The following is a 26122-nucleotide window of genomic DNA, read 5'->3' as shown; positions in this document are numbered from 1 at the left end:
CTATCTACCCGGATAGCAACTAAGCATCAGTGTGTGTTGTTCACGTTAATTCTAGGAGAGCCTCCCAGAACTGCCTACTCTGACCAGAGTTCACTTGCTTTAGCATTTTTTCAAGTAGGTGTCCCATATTTCCATCCTATATACTTAACTTTAAAAATCTGAAATCTTAGCTTTTTAGAAAAGCTAAGGATTTCAAGTTAAAGAGATGTTTGAGCCTAACAGAATATCCATGCTGTACAATTGTGTTTTTTTGGTTTTTTTTTTATTGTAGGCACTGGTGAGAACTAAAGCAGAATTTTTGACAAAAAACTTAAGCACTAAAAAAGCCAGAAAGGAGGAGTCCACATTATTCAAAATAAGAAACACATGTAGGACAGCTTTAAAATAGAAAATGAATTCATATCCAAGTTGAACCAAAAATCTAAACTTAAAGTCATTTTGGTTAATTTCCTCAAAAAGATCAATTCGGCTTCCAGTGAGTCTTCAAATAAGTTTTGACTGCAAAACAGTAGTCACTTTTAATGACAGCCTTAATCATATTTGCATTTAATTTGCTTCTATGTACATACTTCCAAGACCTTAAGTCACTGTCAAAATCTCATCCTTACTGTTTAAATCACAACTCACAACTAAAGAGTTGCCTGTGCAATTCTTTAGCACAAAGCCTGGATGGGATGAACCTTGCCATTTAAAGTACAAGACTAAATATATACCAAAAATAACTAATGAAAAATTACACTGATTTGCTTGATCAGAAAAGTAAACAGGCTCTGAGTGGATTCTTGAAGAAGTGACCCCAGCTTTAACACATCCTGAATTTAAATAAAATGAAATCCCCCTGAGTAATGTAAGGCCTGCAATAGGCCTGGCACCAGTGTATTTTTAGCACTGTAATAATGAACCAGATGAGGAAGTGAAATGAATATGTATAATCAAAAAAAACCTCATTTTAAAGTAAGAAAAAGCATTTCACACTATGGTTCCAATTATGCTAAAAAGATACCTTGTTTGAGATTGGAATGAAATAAAAAATGTACTAAAATAATGATGGAAGAATGTAGGGCTATAGGTGACATTTCCTCTATCTTTTCTATATCATGGCTGTTATATTTTTGAATGGAAAACAAATTATAAAAGGTTCAGGAATGAACTTGTAATTTAAACTGTAAATTAAAATAAAATTTTATTCAAAGCATCTTTTAAAATTACAGCATGTTTATTCTTATGCTGTTAATTCTGCCAAACTACAACTTAGCCATATGAAGCATAAAACACTTCAAAAACTTGAATGTAAACCACATTTTCAAAACAAAAAGCAGTCTTAACACACCTCAATTTTAAATGCCAATGTATTTTTTTCCAAGTACATAGCTTATACCGAAAAAGAACATTTTAAATATTTCTATAGTAAATAGTTGTAATAATTTCTTAAACTTTCAATTATACAAATAAAAAATGTTTGTGAATATAACTATTATAGTTGACAAAAGCTGACCAGAGAAACAAAAACTCTTATTTTTGAAGGCCTTAAATTTTATTATCTTTGAATTGGCAAGTATTTGTATTTTTTTAATTCTTACCACCCTTCCTTCTTCATGTAATTTCACCAAATTTTAAATTTCCCAAGACTGATGAGTGTTGCTTTTTATAGTTCATTAAGTAATATTTGAGAAGAAAAATTCTAGTGAAAATGTTGAACCTAAAACCAAAAAAATTCAATGCTATAGTCTTTCTTACTGTGCTTATAAGTGCTCCAAGTTAAAATTCTATATATCAGATTACAAACAAAATTCTTAGACCATTACAAATATAAATTTTCTTATTACAAAAAAATCCTTCAAAATTTACTGTACAGAGGATTACATTTGTAAAGTATGTCCTCATGATACACATTATTTGTTACTATCATCTTTCACACTTTCGCTCCTTTTCAGACATCTACATTCCTCCCCTTCGCCATGGCTACATATGTGAAACTGTATACTGCAGCACACTGGGATTTGGGGAGAAAGAAGCCTACATTTTAGATAATGTTTAAACTACATCTGTACTACTTCAATTCAAAAAAGAAAATAAAGGCGCTGAAGAGCCCATGTTTCCCTCTTATTCTGAGGTTTACTCCAATTAAAATCCATAAAATCACCATGCTATGCATGTTATTTAGTTTCTGCTTAAAACAAAAGCTAAAATGAAGATAAAAGAGGTGAACTGCTCAGCTCCTGATTTTTATGTTCATGCTTCAGTATATAAAGTGGTGTTTAAAAACTTCATCTATTTGGGAAATGGTTTAAAACCACCACACAAGTTAACACACTTGCAGTTAAAACTATTCCAGAAGCCTAGTTATTTGAGTAGCTAATATTTTCTGCAGTGTTTAACTGATAGCTAAATTTAGTGAGCACAAAATAGCTTGGCATGTTATTCTGTAAAGCAAGGTGGCTTTATGCACTGAAAATATAAATAGGAGGCTTCCATTTGCTAATAATCCTAAACAAGCAATTAAAATTTAGTGTTTGCTAACGAAAGATCTAAAACAGTTCACTACAAAACAACCCTGTAGATGTCCCTTTTATTAATAAAAATCCAAGTGCCAAATCTCATTACAGGGCCCATAATATTAAAAAACAATTACCAGGTTACTTAGACTTTGCAAGATTAATCACTCAATTTCAGCAAATGAGAAATAAGAAATGTGCAAAAGTTCCCAAGTTAACAAGCAAGGAATGACAAGTGCTTTTCAAATCTAAACAGCATAGTAAGTTATAAAGCCTCAGAAAGAGAATAAGACTGATTTTACTCCAATTCTGAAAATTCTGAACTATTATGCATCTCACCAAGATCCTCAAATATCTATTTTTCTTCTGAAGTCCATGACTTAGAACCTCTTCCGAAAGAGTCAGTTTTCCATTTCTCTAGTCTTGTTAGTCACACTATTTTGCAATTTAAAAATGTCTTATACACATATCTTATATTTTCTTGCTTGCTTCAGTGTTTACAGTATTACTAAACATACTAATATACATTGTTAAAAATGATCTTATAAATAATCTATTTCAACCTTCTTTGGCTACATGTTCCATTGTTTTTCATATGAGTGTCTTATTCAGAAAGTGCTTCCTGTGAGAACTGCTTCCAATGAATGCATTAAACTTGCAAAATCTAGCTTCCCACAATACGTAGTTTCCTACCCTGTACTAAACTCCCATATTTACAAAATATTTTAAACTTTACAACAATCCATTACCATATAAAAAAAAAGTGCAATTCTCTCTCACCCCGTATTCCGGGGCAATGACATTCTTCATAAATTTCTACAAAATAGCAGCCTATGAAAAGCAAATAAGGTGCTTAGCTTATGCCCAAGGATCTACTTTTGAAGTACGCTGGGCAGTACTTTTGTACAGTGGAAGAGTCAGTGTGCAGGCTACTGGCGGAGTGGCGCTCCTGTCAGGTTGGCGAGCTCTATGAGAGCGAGGGCTCCGTGCAGGCGTTCCCGCTGTTCCTGCAGCCGGCGCTGGGCACCGCTCTTCTCATCATCCTCCTCGTCAGACTGAAGGTATTCCAAAGGGTCCTGCTGCTCCTGATCCGCCTTCTGAACGAGCTTTCCTTTCAAAGTAGGGGTACGCTGCTCTCTTGTTTCCCAATACCTATGGGAAATGCATTGCATTAGTTATATGATATACATGACATTCTCAAATGTTTACTTCGCTTTTTTAAAAAAGGTTCTTTACCACATATTAAATGTGTTTAAGTTTTAAAAGTTATAAAGTGATTTCACATATATTTCCCATTACTAAAGAAACAATTCAACTTTGAGAAGTTGAGGGACTTGCTCAGATTTCCAAAATCAAAAACTGGCAGTTCTGGGTCTCATACTCAACTCTCTGATCATATGTATTTGCCATTAAACTATAGTTGACTTAAAGATCATATATGAAATGCACTGAAGTATAGAAACAGTAGAATAATCATTAGAAACCTATTTATCCTATCCACAGAGGGATGGTGACTTCTGACACTTAACTATGAGAAACTTTAAACCCACAATATATGACATACAGATTAATATCTATAACACGTAGAACTTATTCAAAAATTTAAGAGCACCACAATTACTCAACTGGTAATTCACAAAATGCAAATGTTACACCTTGTTGGTAACTAAAGAAATGCATATTTAAATGACATTAGCATTACATCCAAAAATGTCCAGACTTTTATATTAATGTTCACAGTAGCTTTATTTGTAATAGCCAAAAACAGCCCAATGCCTATCACTAGATGAATGAATAAACAAGTTGAGGTGTAGCCATACAATGGATTACTACTCAGCAATAAAAAGGAGTGAACTATTGATACACTAAACAACATAGATAAATCTCAAAAAACTTATGTTGACTGAAAGAAGCCAGACAAACAGGAGTATAAAATTTTGTATAAAATTCTAGAAAATGCAAACTAGTTTATAGTTACAGAAAGCAGATCAGTGTTGTTTGGGGAAGAGGAGGGCAGGAAGGGGTGGGAGTGATGGATTATAAGGGGACCTAATGGATATATTCACTGTCTTGATAGTGCTAATTTCACAGATGTATACACATGTCCAAATGTATCAAACTGTATGCTTTAAATATGTACAATTTATTGTATGGCAATTATACCTCAGTAAAGCTGTTTTTAAAATTACATACAAAAAAAATACAACTTCTGGATTTCAAGAAATCAAGACTACTCGAACTGGGAAAGTTTTGGCAATATTCAGGTTTAAAAAAAGAAATGCAAATAGTTCAGTATTACTTGAAATGCAACTAGAAAAGAGAAACAGCAAAAGAGAAGTTTAGCTAAGTCGGCCAAGACCAAGTAATGATGGGCTGGTGATGCCATAATAAAGGGCTTAGACTTCATATTGAGGATCACAGTAGCATTTTAGAAAGATCCCTCTGGCAGCAGCATGGAGAATGGATTGAAAGGGTTGAAGTGGCTGAATCTGAGAGTTTTAAGAAAGCAGAATCCATAAGTTGGTCAGTGAGTCGATGGAAGAAAGAGAGGATAAAGACAAGGATGACCAAGAAGTTTCTGGCCTGGGTAAAATTAGAGATAATGGGACAGTGGAGGCCAGACAGGAAGGAGAGAGAGAAAAGAAGTGATGCAGTAAGCAAGACAAACATAATCCCTGCCCTTGTGGAGGTTATAGTCAAACAGAGAAGATAGAAACTGAATGAATAAATAAGTGTGTAATGAAGATTTTGAAAGGGAAAATACAGTGTGTTACAAAAGCATTAAGTGACTCTAACCTTGTTTGTTTTGGGTGTTGGTGAACAGGTTAGGGAAGGACTTCCTGAAGTGATGTTAAACCTGAGTAAGAAATGAAAAATGAGCTGAGTGGCTAAAGAGGGAAACAAGCATTTTCCACAGAGGCAGCAGTGAGCACAAAAGCCCAGAAACCACAGGGTGAGTGGTGTTGAGAAACCAGGAGCCCAGATGGGCGGAGACAGTTGCATTGCAGGAGGGAGGCAGAGCACCCGCAGTACAATCAGGGGAGCTAGACTTTCTCTCAAGTGCAGAGGAAGCCAGTGAAGCTAGGGAGTGGCACCATCAGCTGCTGCTGGTTTATATATGAGATGACTCCTTAAATCAAACTAGTTTTAGAGAAATTTCTTTATACTGCCTCCCTTGTTGCCCTTAAGAAAAACTAAAATAGATGCTTTTAAGAATTTTAGAAGAACATCGCTCTCCATCTCTTTCTCTTTCTATATATATAGATGGATGAGTGGATGGATGGATGGGTGGGTAGATATATATATTATGAGTATGTATATATTATATATTATACTATAATATATAACATATATACTATATATTGTATATAATTAATATGTAATATATACTCACATTATATGAATATATTATATATATAATATATAGTATATAGTATATAGTATATATATTACATAGCATATATTATATTCATATAATAATCAGCACAGATCTAATTCTAACAGAAAATGAAGAGATGTTGCACTAACAACAAATGAAATACAATACGTATAAAACATTCTTTTAAAATGAGGGACTCTTGCTTTTAAAATAAATTGTGGTCCGGGCACTCAGTACTAATTACTATCATATAGTAGTTCTCTATCACACACAGAACCTAATAACACCCCTAATGATTCAGTGGTTTAAGGAAATAAAAGCCATTTCAAGTTATTATATAAACCGATTCAAGTTATTATATAAACAACCATTTCAAGTTATTATATAAAATGTGTATAAAATCAACTTATTTAAAATGAGAGAGATTCTAGGAAACATGGCAGAGTAAGAGATATCCTCAGATCTCTCCCCTTCAAACAATAAGCTGAACATCTAAAACTCAATAAAAAACACTCAAACGGCACACTAGCATTTCTGAGTGTGGGATCTGCACATGAGAGCTACCACAGGTCGGAACCCCGGTCGTCAGGCGGTGGATTTGGAGAAATAAAGAGGCTACCTCTCGAAGCTGCCAGAGCTCCCTATTGGAGGAGGGGGAGGGGAGAAGGAGTGGCGCATTCCCTGAACAGCCCTGCCTGGGAAAGCTGTGAGCTCCCCCTCTGCCCTTCCCCCTGAGGCGGCAGAGCCCAGTCACAACGGCAGAAGGCAAGGAAACAGGACGGCACACAACCCCCAACCCAGAGGGCTCCTCTACCCATACCCTCCAAGACCGATCACCCCGGAACCCTAGGGGAATCTGAGCAAATGCTGCCGAGACTATCGCTGACACTGACAGTGACCGAAACTGAGGGTAGACAGCATGATTAAGTTACGTCTGACATCGCAGAAATACAAAGGATCATTCAAGAATACTATTAAAAAGTATATAATAACAGATTTAATAACCTAGAAAAACTGGACCGGTACTTAGAAAAATACAATATTCCTAGATTGAATCAAGATCTGGAAAATCTAATCTGGAAAATAAGCAGTTTAGAAATTGAAACAATCATCAAAAACGTACCAAAAAGTAAAAGTCCAGGACCTGTGAATTCTACCAAACATTCAAAGAAGATTTCATACCTATTCTCCTCAAACTCTTCCAAAAAATCAAAGAGGAAGCAATACTTCTCAACTCATTTTATGAGGCCAATATTATTCTGATACCAAAACCTGGTAAAGATAACACAAAAAAAGAAAACTACAGACCCATATCTCTCATGCAAAAATCCTAAATGAGATATTAGCAAACTGAATACAGCAACATATTAAAAAGATTATACACCACGATCAAGTGGGCTTCATCCCAGGGGCAAAGGGATGGTTCAACATACGCAAATCGATTGATGTGATACACCACGTAAACAAATTAAAAAATAAGAATCATATGATCATATTAATAGATGCAGAAAAAGCCTTTGACAAAATACAGCATCCATTTATGGTCAAAACACTTAACAAAATTGGTATAGAAGGAAAGTACCTTAACATAATAAAGGCCATATATGACAATCCCTCAGCAAACATTATACTTAATGGTGAAAAACTAAAAACTTCTCTCTAAGATCAGGAACAAGGCAAGGCTGTCCACTATCACCACTGTAATTCAATATAATATTGGAGGTCCTAGCAAGTGCAATCGGACAAGAGAAAGATATAAAAGGCATCCAAATAGGAAACTAAGAAATCGAACTGTCACTATTTGCAGATGACATGATTCTCTATATAGAAAACCTATAAAGACTCCACAAGAACACTACTAGAAACAATAAGCAAATACAGTAAAGTTTCTGGATACAAATCTATTTTCAAAAATCCAAAGCATTCTTAAACTCTAATAATGATGTGTCAGAAAAAGAAGTAGAAAAAATAATTCCTTTTGCAATTGCACCAAAAAGAATAAAATACCGAGGAATAAATCTAATGAAACATGTGAAGGGCCTATATATAATGAAAACTACAAGACTCTATTAAAAGAAATCAAAGAAGATACAAAGAAATGGAAAGATATTCCGTGTTCTTGGATTGGAAGAATCAACATAGTTAAAATGACCATATTACCTAAAGCATTATACAGATTTAATGCAATCTCCATCAAAATCCCATCAGCATTTTTTAAAGAAATAGAACAAAAAATCATCAGATTTGTATGAAAGCACAAAAGACCCTGAATTGCCAAAGCCATCCTGAGAAAAAAGAACAAGGCTGGAGGCATCATTCTGCTCGACTTCGAATTATACTACAAAGTGACAGTAATCAAAACGGCATGGTATTGGCAGAAAAACAGACACACAGACCAGTGGAATAGAATCGAGAGTCCAGAAGTAAACCCATATTTATATGGACAAATAATTTTCAACAAAAAAGCCAAAAACATACAGTGGAGAAAGGAAAGCCTCTTCAATAAATGGTGCTGGGAAAACTGGAAAGCCGCCTACAAAAAAATGCATCTAGACTGTTGTCTATCACAACACACCAAAATTAACTCAAAATGGATTAAGGACCTGAATATAAGACCTGAAACAATAAGATGCATAGAAGAAAACATAGGAACTAAACTCAAGGACCTTGAACTTAAATAGAGGATTTTATGAATTTGACCTCAAAAGCAAGGGAAGTAAAAGCTAAAATAAATGAATGGGACTACACCAAACTAAAAAGCTTCTGCTCAGCAAAAGAAACTGTCAACAAGGTAAAGAGACAACCATCTGAATGGGAAAATATATTTGCAAGCAACACCTCCGATAAGAGCCTAATATCCAAAATATACAAAGAACTCATACAACTCAATGACAACAAAAACACAAATGATCCGATCAAAAAATGGGCAGAGGACCTGAACAGACACTTCTCCCTAGAGGACATACAAATGGCCAACAAATATATGAAAAGATCTTCAACATCACTAGCTATTAGGGAACTGCGTATCAAAACCACAATGAGATACCATCTCATACCTGTTAGAATAGCTATAATCAACGGGACAAGCAATAACAAATGTTGGAGAGGATGCAGAGAAATAGGAACCCTCATACATTGCTGGTGGGACTGCAAATTGGTACAGCCACTATGGAGTTTCCTCAAAAAACTAAGACTTGATCTACCATATGATCCAGCAATCCCTCGACTGGGTATTTACCCCAAAGACTTGAAAACCCATATCCGAAAAGATATTTGCACACAGATGTTCAGAGCAGCATTATTCACAGTGGCCAGGACATGGAAGCAACTGAAGTGTCCTACGATAGATGATTGGCTAAAGAAGCTGTGCTACATATATACAATGGAATATTACTCAGCCATAAGAAGAAATGAAATACTGCCATTTGCGACAACCTGGATGGACCTCGAGATAATCATGCTAAGTGAAATAAGCCAGACAGAAAAAGTTGAAAATCACATGATATCACTTATATGTAGGATATAAATCTAAAAGCAACAAATAAGCAGGACAAACAGAGACTCATGGACATGGACAATGAACTAATGGTTACCAGAGGGTAGGGAGTGGGGGAGGAGGGGGAAAGTAGATGGGATAAAGGGGGTCAAATATATGGTAGCTGAAGGAAACTGGACTTTGGGTGGCAATCACACAATAGAATATGTAGATGTCAAATGATAAGGTACATTTGAAAATTATATAATTATATTAACCAATGTTACCCCAATAAACTTAATAAAAAAAAATAATAAAAAAATAAAATGAGAGAACTGTCCTAATCCCTAGCCTCAGCCTTCACTCTGGTAGATTTTCTGCAGGAGACTCCAAAGAAAGCCTTACTTTGCCAACCACTCAGCGGCAGCCTGGTTGTCCACAGCCTGGTGCTTACTGAGAGCATCGGTGGGCTCCTCCCGCTTCAGCCTGGCATAAGGGTGCTTTGGACAGTGGCGGTTTGCATGGGTGAATCTGCTAAGGCAGCCTTCAAAACACAGAGGGAAACATTCATCAGAATCTGGACATCCAGCAGACATGGAAAACAGTCAGTTCCGCTAGTAACCGAGAAAAGTAAATTAAGACGAGAAATTTAGACGATAATATGCTTCCTTCACTTTAATAGTTAAAAAGTTTAAAACTAAAGTAAACGCCTAATCTAAAGGCTATATTTACTTTATAGACTTTTCTACTGCCTACCACTGGATATAGTATATTTAAATGCCCTGTCAGATTTTCAGCCAAAAAATATACTTTATTCAAAACTCAATCTTTTCCCAGAAATTGAATATGGATCAAAATCAAGGAAGAAAGCTTATGATGTTTTATAAAACCCTGATCAAAAATCTCTCCTCTTAAAAAATTTAAGCAATAGATATTTTAACTGTTAACTCACAACTAGTTATTCCATAAACTTATCTCCTAATACCATACCATTTTCTGAACAAACAAAAGGTTTCTCTCCGGTGTGAAGACGCTGATGTGTTTTGAGCTGTCCACTCTGAACAAAGGCTTTTCCACAGTCTGGATAATCACACAGGTAGGGTCTCTCACCTAAGCAGAAAGATGTTATATATTATTTGATACAATGAAGTGAGAAGAAGGGGCAGGGGAAGAGAATCAACCTTTAGATAGATCATGACCCCAAACAACAATAAAACATGTCACAGCCTCTACAGAGCTCTAAGTGGAAATGCTAACAGTACTTCCATATTGAGCAGCTGTCCACTTGGACACACAATATTTTCTTTAGGCCTTGGGCTTTTAGGTATCCAGGTTCAAATCCCTGAAGCTATCATCTTCAGCTTATCCCATACTTTTTCTCCCCATAATCCAAATCACTAGCTCTTGCTGATTCTTTAAAATATCTTCCACTACTACTTCCTATTGCAACTTCCCCTGGTCAGACTAGCAGCCTTTCCCACCTAAAACAAATCCTAGCTGGCCTCTAGTCAATCCCTCTGCACATTACTTCCAAAGTAGCTGGCATAGAACTCTTGTTTTTGTCATACCAACTACCCCCTAAATCACTACCACACCCTACTATACTCCTTGGATAAATGAAAATTATCTGCTGACTTCTAAATGGCCCCTAAGATCTGTACTGTAGCTACTGGGTTAGGGGAGCAGCATTAATCTTTACTTCACTCCTGAGATTCATTTTAGCCAGAAGGCAGTTCCACCTCTTGTTCTACTGCTTGAAAATCCTATCTTCTCTGCCCGTTCAAATCTCAGTCCTGTAGGCTCTCAGTGAAACTCCTCTACCTCCAAATAATTGAGCTCTATATCCTCTTACTTAGTATCCTATGTTGTTCATGTATCATGGGACTCCTCCCCTTAATACAAAAATGCATTGTACTCCATTTCAATTCCTATACTCAACACCATGCTAGGCTCAAGAAGTGCCCAAAAATATTGATCATAATTAAACTTATTTCTTGAAAAAATATTCTTTGATTAACAATTAAATACTGGTTCTTCCAATATGACTCAAAGAACAGTAACTAGTCCTCCCTAAAGTTCTCTCATTATTTAGAAATGTACTAAATGGTTATAATAGTTGGATATACATTAATATAACACAAAAGATAGGGGAGTCATTTAATATAGTAACAGAAAAGCTTTTAACAAAGCAGATATTATTAAAACTAAACTATACCATGGAGACATTGGGTTCATTTCCCTGGCATACAGCATAGTAGGCTGAGGCCTGCAAATATCAGGTGACGCACAATGGGTTAGTGGTAGATCAAGACTGGGACTCAGGGATCTTTTTATTATGCCACATGGTCTTGAAGCTTATCTACACTAGCAACATGTACTCTATGGCCTGCTCATCTTGATTTAGAATAGGAACATTTAAAGAGCTCAAGAGCTACATGTGCTACTATAATGGCCAGCATAGCTCTAGACTTCAGGTTATGAGAGGTTGTAGGCAGTGGTATTTGGGTTTTGCTGCCTCAGTTTCCTCATCTGTAACTTATTAGAATCATAGGCTCCTTCTTCTGAGTCCATCTCTGTGAAAGGAACAAGGATTCTCTCTATATTACTATTTTTCACTCTCTATATGGTATTTAAAATGCAAGTACAATTTCTCTACACCAATAAAGATGTATGATAGTCTTGACCTATTATACATTTAATTCTGAAAATTTATACTTCAGCTTAGATAATGGCTAGGTCAAACACTCTCAGGGCACACTGAGGACTCTAGAAATTCTATTTAAAAACTCAACAATTACTACTTTAGTATTTGACCTACAAATCAGTTTAAACAATTATACAGACAACTTATGGGTATATCAAGTAAAAAACAAGTAGAATAGAACTAAAGCCACAACATTCCTGTGCTAACTAGATTAATCACCATGATAACTAAGTCACATGGTATCATTGTTCAAAAAACCATCCCTCTCCACCAAAAAATAAACTGACTACACAGTGCCTATTTGGAAAAACTTTACAATAAGAAAATATAAGGCAACTAAAACAATTTATAAACCAAAACATCAAATCAGATTTCAAGTATTATTTTTGGCATTCTCTATAATTTGCTAAACTTACCTGTATGAGTCCTTTTGTGAGCCTGGAGAGACTTCTCCCTTGGAAACACTCTATTACAGATGTTACAACGGATTCTGCTGGACGAATGCTCTCCTTCATTTATTAAATCCCGGACAGTATCTGCTCTGGGTCTACCACGTCGAATTCCATCCTGTTAACAATTTGTGTAAACATTAATCTAATTTCTTGGCCTCCACACATTAAAGCAAAATGTGATAATTTTTAAAAAATCTTTGACATCACCAAAAATTATAATAGAGTAGGTCCTTCTAAGAACCCACACCTCCACAGATCACTGAAAAAATCAAGCTGTCAGAATCAGCTTGGTCACAACTCCAAAAAATTTCCAGCAACTCAGCAAACAGTGAATCGAGAAAAAGGCAACCTAAAACAGTAGGAAAGTTTGCGTTTCTTTTTTTAACTTGCTCTTGCCCCTCCCACTCCTCCACAGTAGTCTTGAAAACAGCAGCTTTCATTCTCCATGACAGAACCTAATCCCAGGTTTCAGAGAGAGCAGAGCAGACCTTATAATGAAAAATTGTCTATTTTGACCTGTCTGGGGGCTTCCTGAAGGACTGAGGCAAGGTGCTTCTCTTTGTTTTGCTTAACTTAGAACTCTCGGGGTGGAAAAGCCCCTACACAGAGGGCTCTGCTCAAAACCCTTATAAGGCAAATGACAACTTGCTGCCACCTGGGGTGAAAATTCAATTGAAGCAAGCAAATATGCCAAAAGCCTGAGAGGAAAAGCTGGGGAGAGAGCTTCTTTGGGAAATTAGGGCATTGAAAAGTGCCCATGAATCCTAAAGATAGGAATTTAGAAAGCCAGACACGAGCCCAAAGCAGGAAGCATACTCAGAAAAGACCCAAAGACCCTATGCTTTCACCTCTGACTGATCTTAGGCTCAGCACATACATAAGGAAGTGAAGGCTAAGGCAGAGGTGTAAACAGTCTGGCAGAGCACTGAAGGAGACCTATAGCACAGAGCTATTTTGTAAAAATTATAAGTTTTCTCCCCCTTTTTTGGGGGGGGGAGCTCCAGGTATTCAAGGTGCTATCTCTCAAAATGTGAGCCCACCACAAGCTAAAGAAACCGACTTTAGAAAACAAACACAATAAAGAATAGTTTACAAAAATAGTCTAGAAAAGTCACCGAACTAGAACCCATAGCATGCAACAAAAAACAAACTCTGAGAAAAGAATCTGATTTCCAGAGTTTCCACATTATAATATTCAAAACATTCAGATTTCAACAAAATATTACAAAACATGCAAAGAAACAAACGTATGATCCATACAAAGGAAAAATTAATAGAAATAGACTATGAGGAAGCAGACACTGGAGTTACTAGACAGACTTTAAATAAACTGTCTTAAATATGCCAAAAGGGGTAATGGAAACCACGGACAAAGAAGAAAAGGAAACCAAGAGAACACTTTCAACAAATAAAGAATATCAATAAACAGAGATTATTTTTTAAAAAGTAGAAATTCTGGAGCTAAAAAGTACAATAACAAATGAAAATTTCATTAGAGTTTTAATGGAAGATTTGAACTGGCAGGAAAAAAGCATCAACAAATCTGAAGATAAGTCAACTGAAATTATCCAGTCTGAGGAACAGAAAAAGAAAAAAATGAACAGAGCCTAAGACAACTGTAGAACATCAAGTGTTTTAGTCCGTTCAGGCTGCTGTAACAAAGCACCACAGACTCGGTAAGTTATAAACAACAGAAATTTATTTCTCACAGTTCTGGAGGCTGGAAAATCCAAGATCTAGGTGCCACCATGACCAGATAAGAGCCCTCCTTCCTGGTTCACAGCTAGTGCCTTCACACTATGTCCCCACGTGGTAGAAGGAGAAAGGATCTCTCTAGAATCTCTTTGATAAAGGCACTAATCCAACTCATGAGGGCTCCCATGACCTAAGCACCTTCTAACACCATCTTTGGAGTTCAGAGTCTCAACACACAAATTTTGGGAGGGGACACAAACATTCAGGCCATAGCACCAAGTATACCAACATACACACAATTGGAAACCCAGAAGGCAAAAAAGATGCAGAAAGAATATTCGAAGAAATAATGGCTGCAAACCTCCCCAATTTGAGAAAACACACATCTAAACAGCCAAGAAGCTCAATGAACCTCAAGAATAAATACAAAGAGATACACACTGAGACAGTTATCAAACTATCGAAAGACAGAATCTCGAAAGCAGCAAGAAGCAGTTCATCACTCACAAGGAATCCACAAATAAGATTAACAGCTGATTTCCCAAGAGAAACTGTAGAAAGCCATAGGAGACATGTTTAAAGTGCAGAAAGGAAAAACAGAAGTCAACCAATAATCTTATATTCGACAAAATTATCCTTCAAAAATGAAGAAATTAAGACCTGCCCTTCAAGAAAACAAAAGGGAGCTCTTCAGGCAGAAATAAAAGGAAACTACAGAATAACTCAAAGCCATACAAAGAAATAAAGAACACCAGTAAAGGTACTTACGTAAGCCAGAATTATTGTATTTTGGCTTGTAATTCCTCTTTCCTATATAATTTAAAAGACACAGGCTAAATGTATAAAAAAAATATAAATCTATATTAATGGGAACACAATATAAGAAAATGTAATTTGTGACATAACAAAAACGGGGGACGGAAAGAGCTATATAGGAAGAGTTTTTGTATATTATTGAAACTAAGGTTTATTAATTCAAAATAGATTGTCTTACATTTAAGAAGTTAATTGAAATTCCCAGGGTAATCAATAAAAAAAAAAAAAAGAGGAAACAAGAAAGGGATGAAAATGCTACACTACAAAATAATCAGTTAACACACAAAAGGTAGTAATAGAGGAAGTGAGAAATAAAATAGGTATATGACATATAGAAAACGAATAAAATGGCTGAAGTAAATTTTTCTTTATAAGTAATTGCTTTAAATGTAAATATTAAATGCTCCAGTTAAAGGCAGAGATTGGCAGAATGGATTTAAAAAAAACATGATCTAACTCTATGCTATCTTTAAGAGACTCATTTTAGATTCAAAAACACAAATAAGTTAAAAGTGACAGGATGGAAAAAGAGATAACAATTACAAACACAGGCATACCTAACAACAGAGCCCCCAAACTACATGAAGCAAAAGTGGCAGAACTGAAAGAGACAGTTCAAAATTGCTATAGACTTTCACTTTCAATTAATAGATAGAACAACTAGATAGAAGGTTGACAAAGATATGGAAGACCTGAACAACACTATAAATCAACTAAATCTAATAGACATATACAGAACATTCCACACAAAAACAGTAAAAATATACATTTTTCTCAAGTGCACATGGAACATTGCCCAAGATAAAGCATACATTAAGCCACAAAGCAAATATCAATAAATTTTAAAAGACTAAAATCATCCAAAGTATCTTCTCTGACACATATGGAATGAAATTATAAATCAATAACAGAAGGAAAACTAGAAAATTCACAAATATGGGTCAAAACGCCAATAGGTCAAATAAGAAATTACAAGAGACATTAGAAAATACTTTGACATGGATAAAAACAAAAACACAACATATCAAAATTTGTGGGACATGGTTCTTAGATTGGAAGGCTTAATAAAAGGCAGCAATGCTATCCAAAGTGATCTGCAGATTCAGTGCAATCTCTATTAAAATTCCAAAGGCCTTTTATGCAAAAATGGAAAAAAGCAATCCTTCACTCATATGGAATTGCAAGAGGCTCCAAATAGCCAAAATAATGTTTAAAAGGAACAAAGTAAGAGGACTCATACTTCCCTATTACACAGCTTACTACAAAGCAACAGCAATCAAGACAGTGTGATTCTGGCATAAAGAAAGACACATAGACCCATGAAACAGAACTGAGTCAAGAAATAAACCTATATCTATGGCCAACTGATTTTTAACAAGGGTGCCAAGTTTTCAACAAGGGTGCCAAGAACACTCAATGGGAACGAATAGTCTCTCCAACAAGTGGTTCTAAGGTAACTGAATTTCTGCATGTAAAAGAAGGAAGTTAGACTCCTACCTCACACAATATAATAAAAAAAAATTAACCCAAAATGCATCACACACCAAAATGTCAGAGCTAAAACTATAGAACTCTTAAAAGAAAACAGAGATAATTCTTCTTGACTTTGTATTTGGCAATGGATTCTCAGATACGGCACCAAAAGCATAAACAATAAAACAACAAATAATGGGAGATATCTGCAAACCATATATGTGATAAGGTTCTAGTATCCAGGATATATAAAGAACTTTTACAATTCAACACCAAAAAGATAATCCAATTAAAATATGAGTAAAGGACTTGAATAGACATTTCTCCTTACTAGTTATACAAATGGCCAACAAGCCCATGAAAAGATGCTCAACATCATTAGTCATGAGGGAAATACAAATCAAAACCATAATGAGGCCAATTACACCTCAATAAATCTCGAAGAAAAAAAATATTTAAAAAGACCACAATGAAATACTACTTCAAACCAAGTTATATTTTTAAGAACAGTAAGATAAGTAGAAAATAAAAGTGCTTTTAGGTAATGATGTGGAAAAACTGGAACCTCATATGTTGCTGGTGGGAAAGTAAAGTGGTTTAATCACTGTGGAAGTTTGACAATGTGGTACAATGTACATATACATAGCCAATGGAATGCTGAGTCATAGAAATGATACATGCTACAAAGTAGATGAACCTCAAAAATGCTAAGTGAAATAAGCCAGACATAAAAGGTCACATATTGCCTCAGAGAGGGCACCAAGAAAAAAAAAAAAAGGCCACATATTATATGATTCCACGTAATGAAATATCCAGAACAGGTAAGTCCATAGAGACAGAAAACAGATTGGTGTCTTCCAGAGACTAACTGTAGAGAGGGGAATAGGGAGTGACTATTAATGGATACAGGGCTTTCTTTTAGGGTGATGAAAATGTTTTGGAACTTGAAATATGTGATGGTTGCATAACACTGTGAATTATTAAATGTCACTGAATTACACTTTAAAATGGTTAATTTTATGTTATGTGAATTTCAGCTCAATTTAAAAAAACTAAGGAAATCCGAATATACTACGGACTTCAGTTAATAATCATATACCAATTCAGTTCATTAATTGAAGCTAATGTACCATACAAATGTAAAATGTCAGAAATAGGGTAACTGGGTACATAGTTTAATGAGAACTCCCTGTACTATCTTAACATTTCTATACATCTAAAACTAATCTAAAATAAATACTTATTTGAAAAAAATATTTATTATTTCTCAGGTAAGTTAAATTTTTACATACGAATTACATGAAAAAAAAAATCATAAAAGAATCATGTACAACTACATCCAAAAATGAAGATGCCTTTACTGCTTTTAATATAAAAACCTAAAGCCTTCCAAAAGCTTAAAAACATCAGCCTGAAAACTTGATAAACTATAGCAAAATTACCTTCAATCAATTTTCACTTTGAAATAAAAGATCAATCTTAAAATGGATGAGTTACCTTATAGGATAAATCATGTTTAAAATTTTCTTATATATTAAAATCTATTTCCATAATAGTCAAGAGGTGGAAGCAATCTAAATGTAGATCGACAAATGAATGCATAAAGAAAATGTGGTATGTACAATACAATGGAATATTCAGCCTTAAAAAAGAAGAAAATCTTGCCATATGTTACAACATGGATGAACCTTAAGGACATTATACTAAGTGAAATAAGCCAGTCACAAAAAGAAAAATACTATTTGATTCCACTTATATGAAGTATTTAAAGTAGTCAAACTCTTAGAAACAGAAAGTAGAATGGTGGTTGCCAAGGGGTGTGGGGAGGGAGAAAGGAGAGTTTAGTGGGTATTTTGTTTCAAGTTTGCAAGATGTAAAAGTTTCTAGCGATCTATTGCACAACAATGTGTATATAGCTAACAATGAAAAATGGTTAAGATGGTAAATTTTATGTTGTGTTTTTGGCCACAATTGAAAAATAAAAAGGAATGTATAAAGGCACTGTGGCAGATTATTGTAAAAATATTCTCTGCCCTTCTCTCACTGTGGGCCCCAATGAGGCCAATTTAGCCATATGACTTGCTTTGGCAAAAAAAAAAAAAAAAAAAATATGAGTAGAAATTACACATGTGACTTCAGAGCAAAAGCTCTGAAAGGCCATCACATGGTTCTACCATTTCTCTTTTCTCTGTGCCTTGAGACCTACATGTCCCAGTCAGGGGATGTTCCTTCTGGGTCCCAGATGAACAGGACGAAGAGCGTATCTGCAGTCAACCCTCACAGGACATACATTAGCCATGTTTAGGCTGAGATTGAAACTTCAAGGTTGCATTCTGCAGTTTGCTTTAGGCTAAGCCTAGTGACTCAGGCATATTGTTAATAAACATTTATTGATGGGATAAAGATCTCACTAATTCTTTGTTGACACTGAGGCTGCCAAAAGATGTACATAATTGATGTCTTTTCCCAACCTTATAGAAGTTTCCATTATATCCCACTATATTTCCTTTAAGAAGTTTCAACTTACAATGAAGCTAGGAATAACAGGACCTTGACTTACTTAAGTCCAAATTAGCAAGTCAACTTGGCAATTAATGCTGGTTATCAAATACTTTCACCTTCACTTTCTTCAGTCCTTGGCTGCGACCCTCGCTAGATACATTTATACAGACTTTTCAGATAAAACTGTTTACCCAGCATCAACAAAGAGGGATCTAAGCAATTAGAGAATCCACTGCCATCATTTACTGAGCCACAATAATTGTATGGATTGTTGCTGGTTATAGTCATATCATGAATAATTGTTTTAAATATTGTTTTAAAAATGCTAAACAAATAAAAACAGCATCTATGATGCATAAAAATGGCTAGTGATTCTGTTAAGAAATAGAACATGAAATCAGGGTAAAAACCATAATGATACAACAGCTCTGCCGTGAAAAAATCCTTTTCCTAATATTTTTTTAAATACATAAAAACATTTTCTTGACTATTACAACATGAGATAACTGATTAGTTAATTAGTATCAAAATTTCAAAATTACCCATTATTATTTTCTATGTTTCTGGTAAAAAAAAGAAATAAACAAGCATGTTTAATAGGAAGGGAGATATATAAAAAAACGTTAACCATTTGGCTGCCTCCCAGCAACTCTAAAAGATCTTGTTTCAGCTACAAACCACACATTTATATTTTTCCAGATGAGAAATGAAGAGCTAAAAACTGCAACATCCTAGCCATATACAAGTAAGGCTTCACAAACTGCATTCTTTGAACTAAGAAAACTTGGCAAGGCAAATGATCATCTAATGCCCTAAAAATCAATGTATTAAGAGCATCTTTTAACCATACATATAAAAATAAGCAGTGCTACTTTAAAAAGACCATTTTCATTTTGGCCTTACCAATAAGAAAATGTTTCTAGGTACATTTTTACAATAGAGTGCTAATTCATCAGCAGTCGAGTATACCTGTAGCCTAAAAGGGAAGTCTTGTTGAGACTGCTTGATTTGCAAGAATAAGTTAACAAGAAATTCTAAGACATCCCATTACTATTATGTAGCAACTGCTACAAAATAAGCTAATAGAAAGATAAATGATTAAACTGCCAAAAATGTTTGCATACTTTAGTAAATTAATTTTTAAAATAGAATCTCAATACCTCCAGAAGGTAGATTAGTGATTTTTAAAGTCTATTCTAAAATATATCGTGATGAGTGTTTTGGGTTCTCAATGTCAATAACTAATTTTAAAATTGTTTAATAAAATTTGAGTTATTTCTCAAGCCATTTAGTATAATGTATACATTTACCTAGGCTTTAGAAAAAGTTATATACAAACTTGGTATTCATGTGATGATTAAAAAAAACTACAAGTCCTTGACACATTTTTACAATAAGTAAAATTGAAATAAAGTGCTCAAACGCAACCTAGAAGAAAAATAGGTTGCAGAGGGAGGGGTGTGTACCTTGATGAGAAAATGAGAAAATGTAATTTATCATTTTTCTCTTTTCGAAGTTAGATTTAGATCCAAATTTCCTATGGCTCCCATATTTGCATCCTAACTCTACCCGCCATCTTGACCTATCTGCAAAACTTTCCAAGTCTTAATTTTTATTTATCTATTATGTTGTATGTACCCTGATAAAGTATCTCAATTGAGATAAATAGGTATAGTGTATACGTCATAAGGCTACTTGTACTAACTTAATATTAAAATATAATAAATCTCTAAAGTTAATTTACACATCATAAACAGGAGTAATACCATGTAGGGATTAAGAGCAAGGGCTCTGGAAGTTTCTAATCAGTTCTGCCATTTATCATATGATGTTAACTACACTTAATCTTGGGACTCTTCTCTGATGACTCCTTCTTTGTCAAGTAAACAAGGTAAAATAAGGAATTAAAAACACTCAACACAGAGCATAGCGATTTGCTGTGCCAGGCAGTAAATGGTAGCTACTATGTTAACATGTAATGTTTAATATGCTGGTTAATTACTATGTACTAATCAGCTATTTGTAAGGCTGTGTGCAGTCTAGATGGTTGAAGTGTGCAGGTGATAGGAAGGGGAAGTAGGATAGGCAGCTGGCAGGTCCTGAAGGGTGAATGGTTATCTGAGGCTGAGCAGAGAAGCCAAACCACACAGCAGGTCCCACAGTGGAGAAGTAACCTCATTAATGAAGTCTGAGTGGAGGGCACAAAGGCACAAAGTGGGCAGGCTTGGAATATCCTATGGCAAAGGGAAATTAGACTTGCTCCCTTCTCTCTCAAAATTCTACAACCTAGAAGATAATGCTACATGTAATTATACCTCAAGAGTTCTAAGCAATCTTGCGATGAAGGACCAAAATAAAAGTAGATGATGTATATTCTCCCCACAGACAGGGGAGGCAGTGTTGGACAGGAACAAAACGAGAGCAAGCAGAAGCTGACGTCGGGTGTGCAGGACTCAGCTGTTAACACCTCCATTGGAAGCAGCAGCGACAAATAACCAATGAACACAAATGTTCTCAAACCCACAGCTGTCATTGCCTCTCACCTGCACTCTGAGAAGTGGGTAGAGGGGTGCATGTTACTGGCACCAGCCTGTTTGCAAACTTGTCTCCCATCTTTCCCAAAGGTCAACATGATTCACCCATGATGCATGTGGAGATAAAGAACCACTGACACCTTCCCGAAGCAAAACAAAGGGGACTGGGACTCCCTACTTTTAGTCTAGAGTGTACTGATCACAAATCAAACGTCCTTAAAGTTCCAGACTCTCCCCAATCCACCCTTCCCCACAAGATGGGGAAGCTAAGTGAGTGAAATTTTTGGAGCTGTATTTGGGTTGTTGCATTGATAAAAGGACAAGTTAGAATCAATTCATCTAAGAATTTATCAAACAGTAACAATACAAAAGACTGTGAGGAGGGAAAAAATTAAATATAAAACAGCCTTTTCACTTTTACATGTTCTTCATAACTTCTGGTATATTTTACCTCTGAAAAGAGGTGGGCAAAGTAGAAATAAAATTCAAACTTATGCATTGTGTGAGCAACTTTCATAAAGGTTTGTGTGAAGATAGTCTGTTTTAAGCCAAAAAGAACATACCTGCAGATTTCATTATCTACAACATTAATCTTGGACAATCCGAAATTAGATTCAGTTATAATAAATGAAAAGTTTTCTACAAGTATTTGTGCATGTATGCCTTTATGTTGTTCAACTATATTACTTAATGTTTTTTTTTTTAAAAAAAGGACTAAGCATGTAAATCTGTTAACACAGAAAAATATCTAGGATAATCATCCATCTTACTAATTAAGGGCTACCTAGAGATAACCAACAGTAATTGGTCCCTTCACAAACTCATTCAGCACTATTATGAGTATTTCTATTGCTTGTTCTTTCAAATTTTTACCGAAGTAGAGATTCAGAGTCCAAGTGTGTCAAAGCACATAGTTTTACAACTTTATAGTTCTTTAATAACAATGCCATTAGTAACAAAGTGTATCAATTATCTCAGGGCTTAAACAATATGGAGTTTCAACATTTTTGCTACTGCATGTAAAATGATCAAACTTGTTTCGATTTATAAATACAGTATTCGCAAATACAGATGCACTTAGCCACTAGGTGACTACCTTGTTTTATCTTTGGCAAAGTGCTTATCTTATATAGCCACTTAACAAATAGCACCTTAATAGTAACCTTATATAGCACCATCCATTCATTACACATCTATTTAGTATTTATTTAGTATTTATAGTGTGTAATGTATTAAAGTCATATAGTCTAGTGGAGAGAAATGACCTGGCCCCTCCCGGAGTTTAGTCTATAGAGGTAAGTATATGTCGGCAGAGAGGTACCCAGAACACATGCTTCAGGCCTAGTAGCCATGGAAACTCGACTATAGTCCCAGCTTTTTCACTACCTAACTATGTGCCGTTGGGGAGGTCCTTTCACCAATTCCTTTAAGCTTCAGTTGCCTGATCCAAAAAATGTAGGTTCGAATCAGGCAGTCACAACCATGTCAGCCCTAAACAGTCTGAGAGTGTGAGCAATTCGAGGTTGGCGACAACAGCGTCTCATTCTGCTGTGCTGTTCAGCACCTAGAAAAGTAGTACTCTGGATGAAATGAAAGGCAGCAAGGGCCCAACTTGCGCTGCGGGAGATTCCCCGCCATCCCTTCTCACTCTTCAGCTAACTCTTCAGGGCATCTTTAACGGGACGAAGGCCGGGGTATCTGCGATGGTGGAGAACAAACTGTGCAGCTCTCTCCCTTCCTGCAGCCAGAGCAGCTCAAGGAGATGGCCCCTTCCTCCCTCTCGGGCCAGAGAGGACTCAGCAGTCTGTCCAGGGGTTTGCAGGGAGAATTGACCCCCCTCCTTCGTGACCGCAGACTGAGCTCTGGTCCACTGCACCTGCTGGCTGGTCGCCTCGGGTCGGCCCGGCCTCCCCCGGCGGGCGTCACGTGGACGCCTGCCCGCCTCCCCCTGCGGGGCCCGGTTTTTGGCGCGCGGCAGTGACGTCAATGTCCTGTCACCCGCCACCGCCCCGCCGCGGCCCCGGCGACCTCGCGTTTTAAACTCGGCCCCGCCCCGCCAGCAGAGTCCGCGGGCGCTGCCGGCTCCCCGGCTGCGCCGTTAACCGCCAGGCTGCCCCGCGCCCCGCCCGCCCGCGCCGCTCACCTTGAGGTGGCCGCTGTCCGGGCTGCTCGCTTCCTCCTCGTCCTCACCCGCCGAGGCGGCGGGCGGGGGCGCGCCCCGGCCGCGAAGCCCCTGGTGCTGGGCGGCAGCGGCGGGCAAGGCTGCCGAGGCGGCGCCTCCCGCTGCCCCCGGGCTGAGCGTCACATTGTGCGCGTTCTCCCCCCAGCGCCACGGGTACACCATGAAGTCGCTGAAGCCCGGACTGGTGGGGATGAGCGGCGGTGGCGGCTCCGGCTCCCCTCCGCCACCGCACGTAGGCTTGATCGGGGTCGTCCTGATGACCGACACCAGCACCCGCTTCGGGGAGTCGTGGCAGAAGATGACCGGCGGCGGCTGCGGTGGGTTGTCCGCCATCGGCGCCTCCACGCCCCGGATCATCGCCCGGCCCCGATCCGCAGCTCCGGCGGCCACGGACCACACTCCCTGAGCCCGAGTCTAGCTCTTCGCTCCACTAGCCCGCGCTGCTCCGAGTCGCTGGCTCTCAGTCCCGCGGGCTCATGGCCGGCGGATGTTTCCCGAATCCTCCTGAGCGGCGGCCAGAGAAGGAGCAGAGCAGCTCGGCGGGCACTGGGCGTCCAGGGCTGGACCCCAACCTCGAGTCAAGCCCGCCCTTCGCTCTTTGTATTCCCCAAGGCAGGCTGCAGCGGCGGGAAGCAGCGGGCGGCCTGGCTTGAGGTGACAGGAAAGCAGGACTCACAGCCCTGAACCCCCGAAAATAACAACCTGCCGCCGGGGTCCCTACTCCGGTTTTTCCCGCGTTACATTTCGCGCCTGGGCGGAACCAATCACCGCAAGGCCCCTGCCGGATGGCCGCAGCGGCGAGTGACAGGTTGCGCGAGCCAATGGCCGGGCCTAGACTTCTTTCTAGCAGAACGGGGCGGGGCTGGGGCAGTGCGCGGGTCCTTTCTGCTGAGCCATTGGCCGCCGCTCTAGTATTTTTTTTTTTCCGCCTGGAGGGCCAACTGCGTTCGAAACTCCAGGAGAGCGCGCGACTTCAGCACTCGCCCAGACACACTGCAAGGAGCCCCGCCCCCGCCTTCCCTAGGCGCGGGTTGTCAGGGGCGGAGGAGCGTTGAGGGGCGAACAGGGGCGGGCGGCAAGAGAGTTGCTGATTGGACAGGCATCGGCGAGGGGGCGGGGCCGAGACGGTCGTTGGCCGGCCAGGGTGCGCGCCCACATGCCCCGCCCGTCGGCACTGTCTGCCTGTGGCTGTTGGGCTGCGGTTCCCGCGCGCCGAGACTTTAAAGGGCTGGGTCCTGGGCCACACCTCCGGCGCTTGGCTCCCGCCAGCGGCACTGAGGTTGAGGCTTTCCTGCTGCACGGGTTTCCAGTAGACACTCAAAGGTGCCCGATTTCTTAATAGGCTCTGTTGAAATTGCTGTGAATTGACTCTGTGACCCCTGACGTCCTCCCAGCAGAGGTGGGCATCAGCCAGGACCATCACCATCCCGGGCCTCGGTTTCCTACTGTGTAAAGTGGGGTAGTTAAGGAAGTGGTCTTCGAGGTACCGGTTTGCTGCTCGCGGCGCGGAGGGGACACGAACACAAACGTGTACACTCTCACATCCGGGACCCATGCTCCAAAGTCACCCCGAGGACCCCCGCATTCCCGCGACAGTTACCCCGCTGCCCCGGGGCCTCCCCTTCATCCCTGCGTCTGGACCCGCATGGAGCTCCGGGCTTCCCGCAGGGTTCCAGTCATTCCAGACTCCTCTGCTGGTCTTTGCTTCAGGGACCCAACCTCCCGCCATAGGGATCCTGCGAGTCTGAGCCTGTCAACCAGCCACTGAGGGCCAGTGTGGGGCTCTGAAACACCGCACCGCAAAGGATGAGGCAAAATGGAACGTCCAGCCTCTTATTCACTAGAATGGGAAAGAAGTGACTGTGCCTGTTTTGTTCTTGGCTGTATTGCCAGAGTCTAACCTGACTCATGGTAGGCCTTCAATAAATATTTGTTGAATGGATGGAATATCCAGTAGTTAAGGGTTAGAACTTGTAATTAGATTAGGACACACCAGCTAACACACACCCATACACACACACACACACACACACACACACACACACACACAGAGCTATGCCTAAATTAATATAGCTACAATTGTTTAAAAAGATTTACTTGATATGAATAACTAAGATACATTTTAAGTGATAAAAAGGAAACATGAAATAGTATGATTTCATTCATGTTTTTTTTAAAAAAGCTGAGACAATATACATTTTTGCTTTTAGATATACAGAATATATCAAGATACACAAACCGATACATCAGTTGACTACAAGGAGAGGAATTATGTGGCAGGTAAACAGAAGTGAAAAGATTTCAAAAGATACAACATATAACCTTGAATCTTTTGAACACTGAACCAAATGAAAGTATCTTCAATAAAATAGTATATAGCTACCATTTCCTGGAGGCCTATTAGGTATCTACTGA

General features: G+C 38.2%; 1 protein-coding gene across 2 annotated transcripts; it reads right to left on the bottom strand.

Annotated features, from left to right (window-relative positions):
* Positions 1 to 1157: 1157 nt before the first annotated feature.
* On the bottom strand, positions 1158 to 24444 carry ZNF367 (zinc finger protein 367). Of its 2 annotated transcripts, XM_011383471.2 has the most exons (6): positions 23669 to 24444; positions 12470 to 12620; positions 10340 to 10459; positions 9755 to 9893; positions 5292 to 5352; positions 3308 to 3647 (listed from the first exon to the last, which is right to left on the bottom strand). In XM_011383471.2, the coding sequence occupies exons 1-6, from the start codon at positions 24062 to 24064 to the stop codon at positions 3546 to 3548; spliced, it is 969 nt and encodes a 322-aa protein (XP_011381773.1). In that variant the 5' UTR covers positions 24065 to 24444; the 3' UTR covers positions 3308 to 3545. The 2 variants fall into 2 exon arrangements, with proteins under 2 accessions (XP_011381772.1, XP_011381773.1); XM_011383470.2 differs by lacking the exon at positions 5292 to 5352 and having other exon boundaries at positions 1158 to 3647; positions 23669 to 24435.
* Positions 24445 to 26122: the final 1678 nt, after the last annotated feature.

The sequence above is a fragment of the Pteropus vampyrus genome, unplaced genomic scaffold (assembly GCF_000151845.1).
Source record: "Pteropus vampyrus isolate Shadow unplaced genomic scaffold, Pvam_2.0 Scaffold520, whole genome shotgun sequence".
Classification (NCBI taxonomy): Eukaryota; Metazoa; Chordata; class Mammalia; order Chiroptera; family Pteropodidae; genus Pteropus; species Pteropus vampyrus.
The sequence above is the reverse complement of the archived record's forward strand: the minus strand, read 5'-3'. Positions and strand labels throughout refer to the sequence as shown.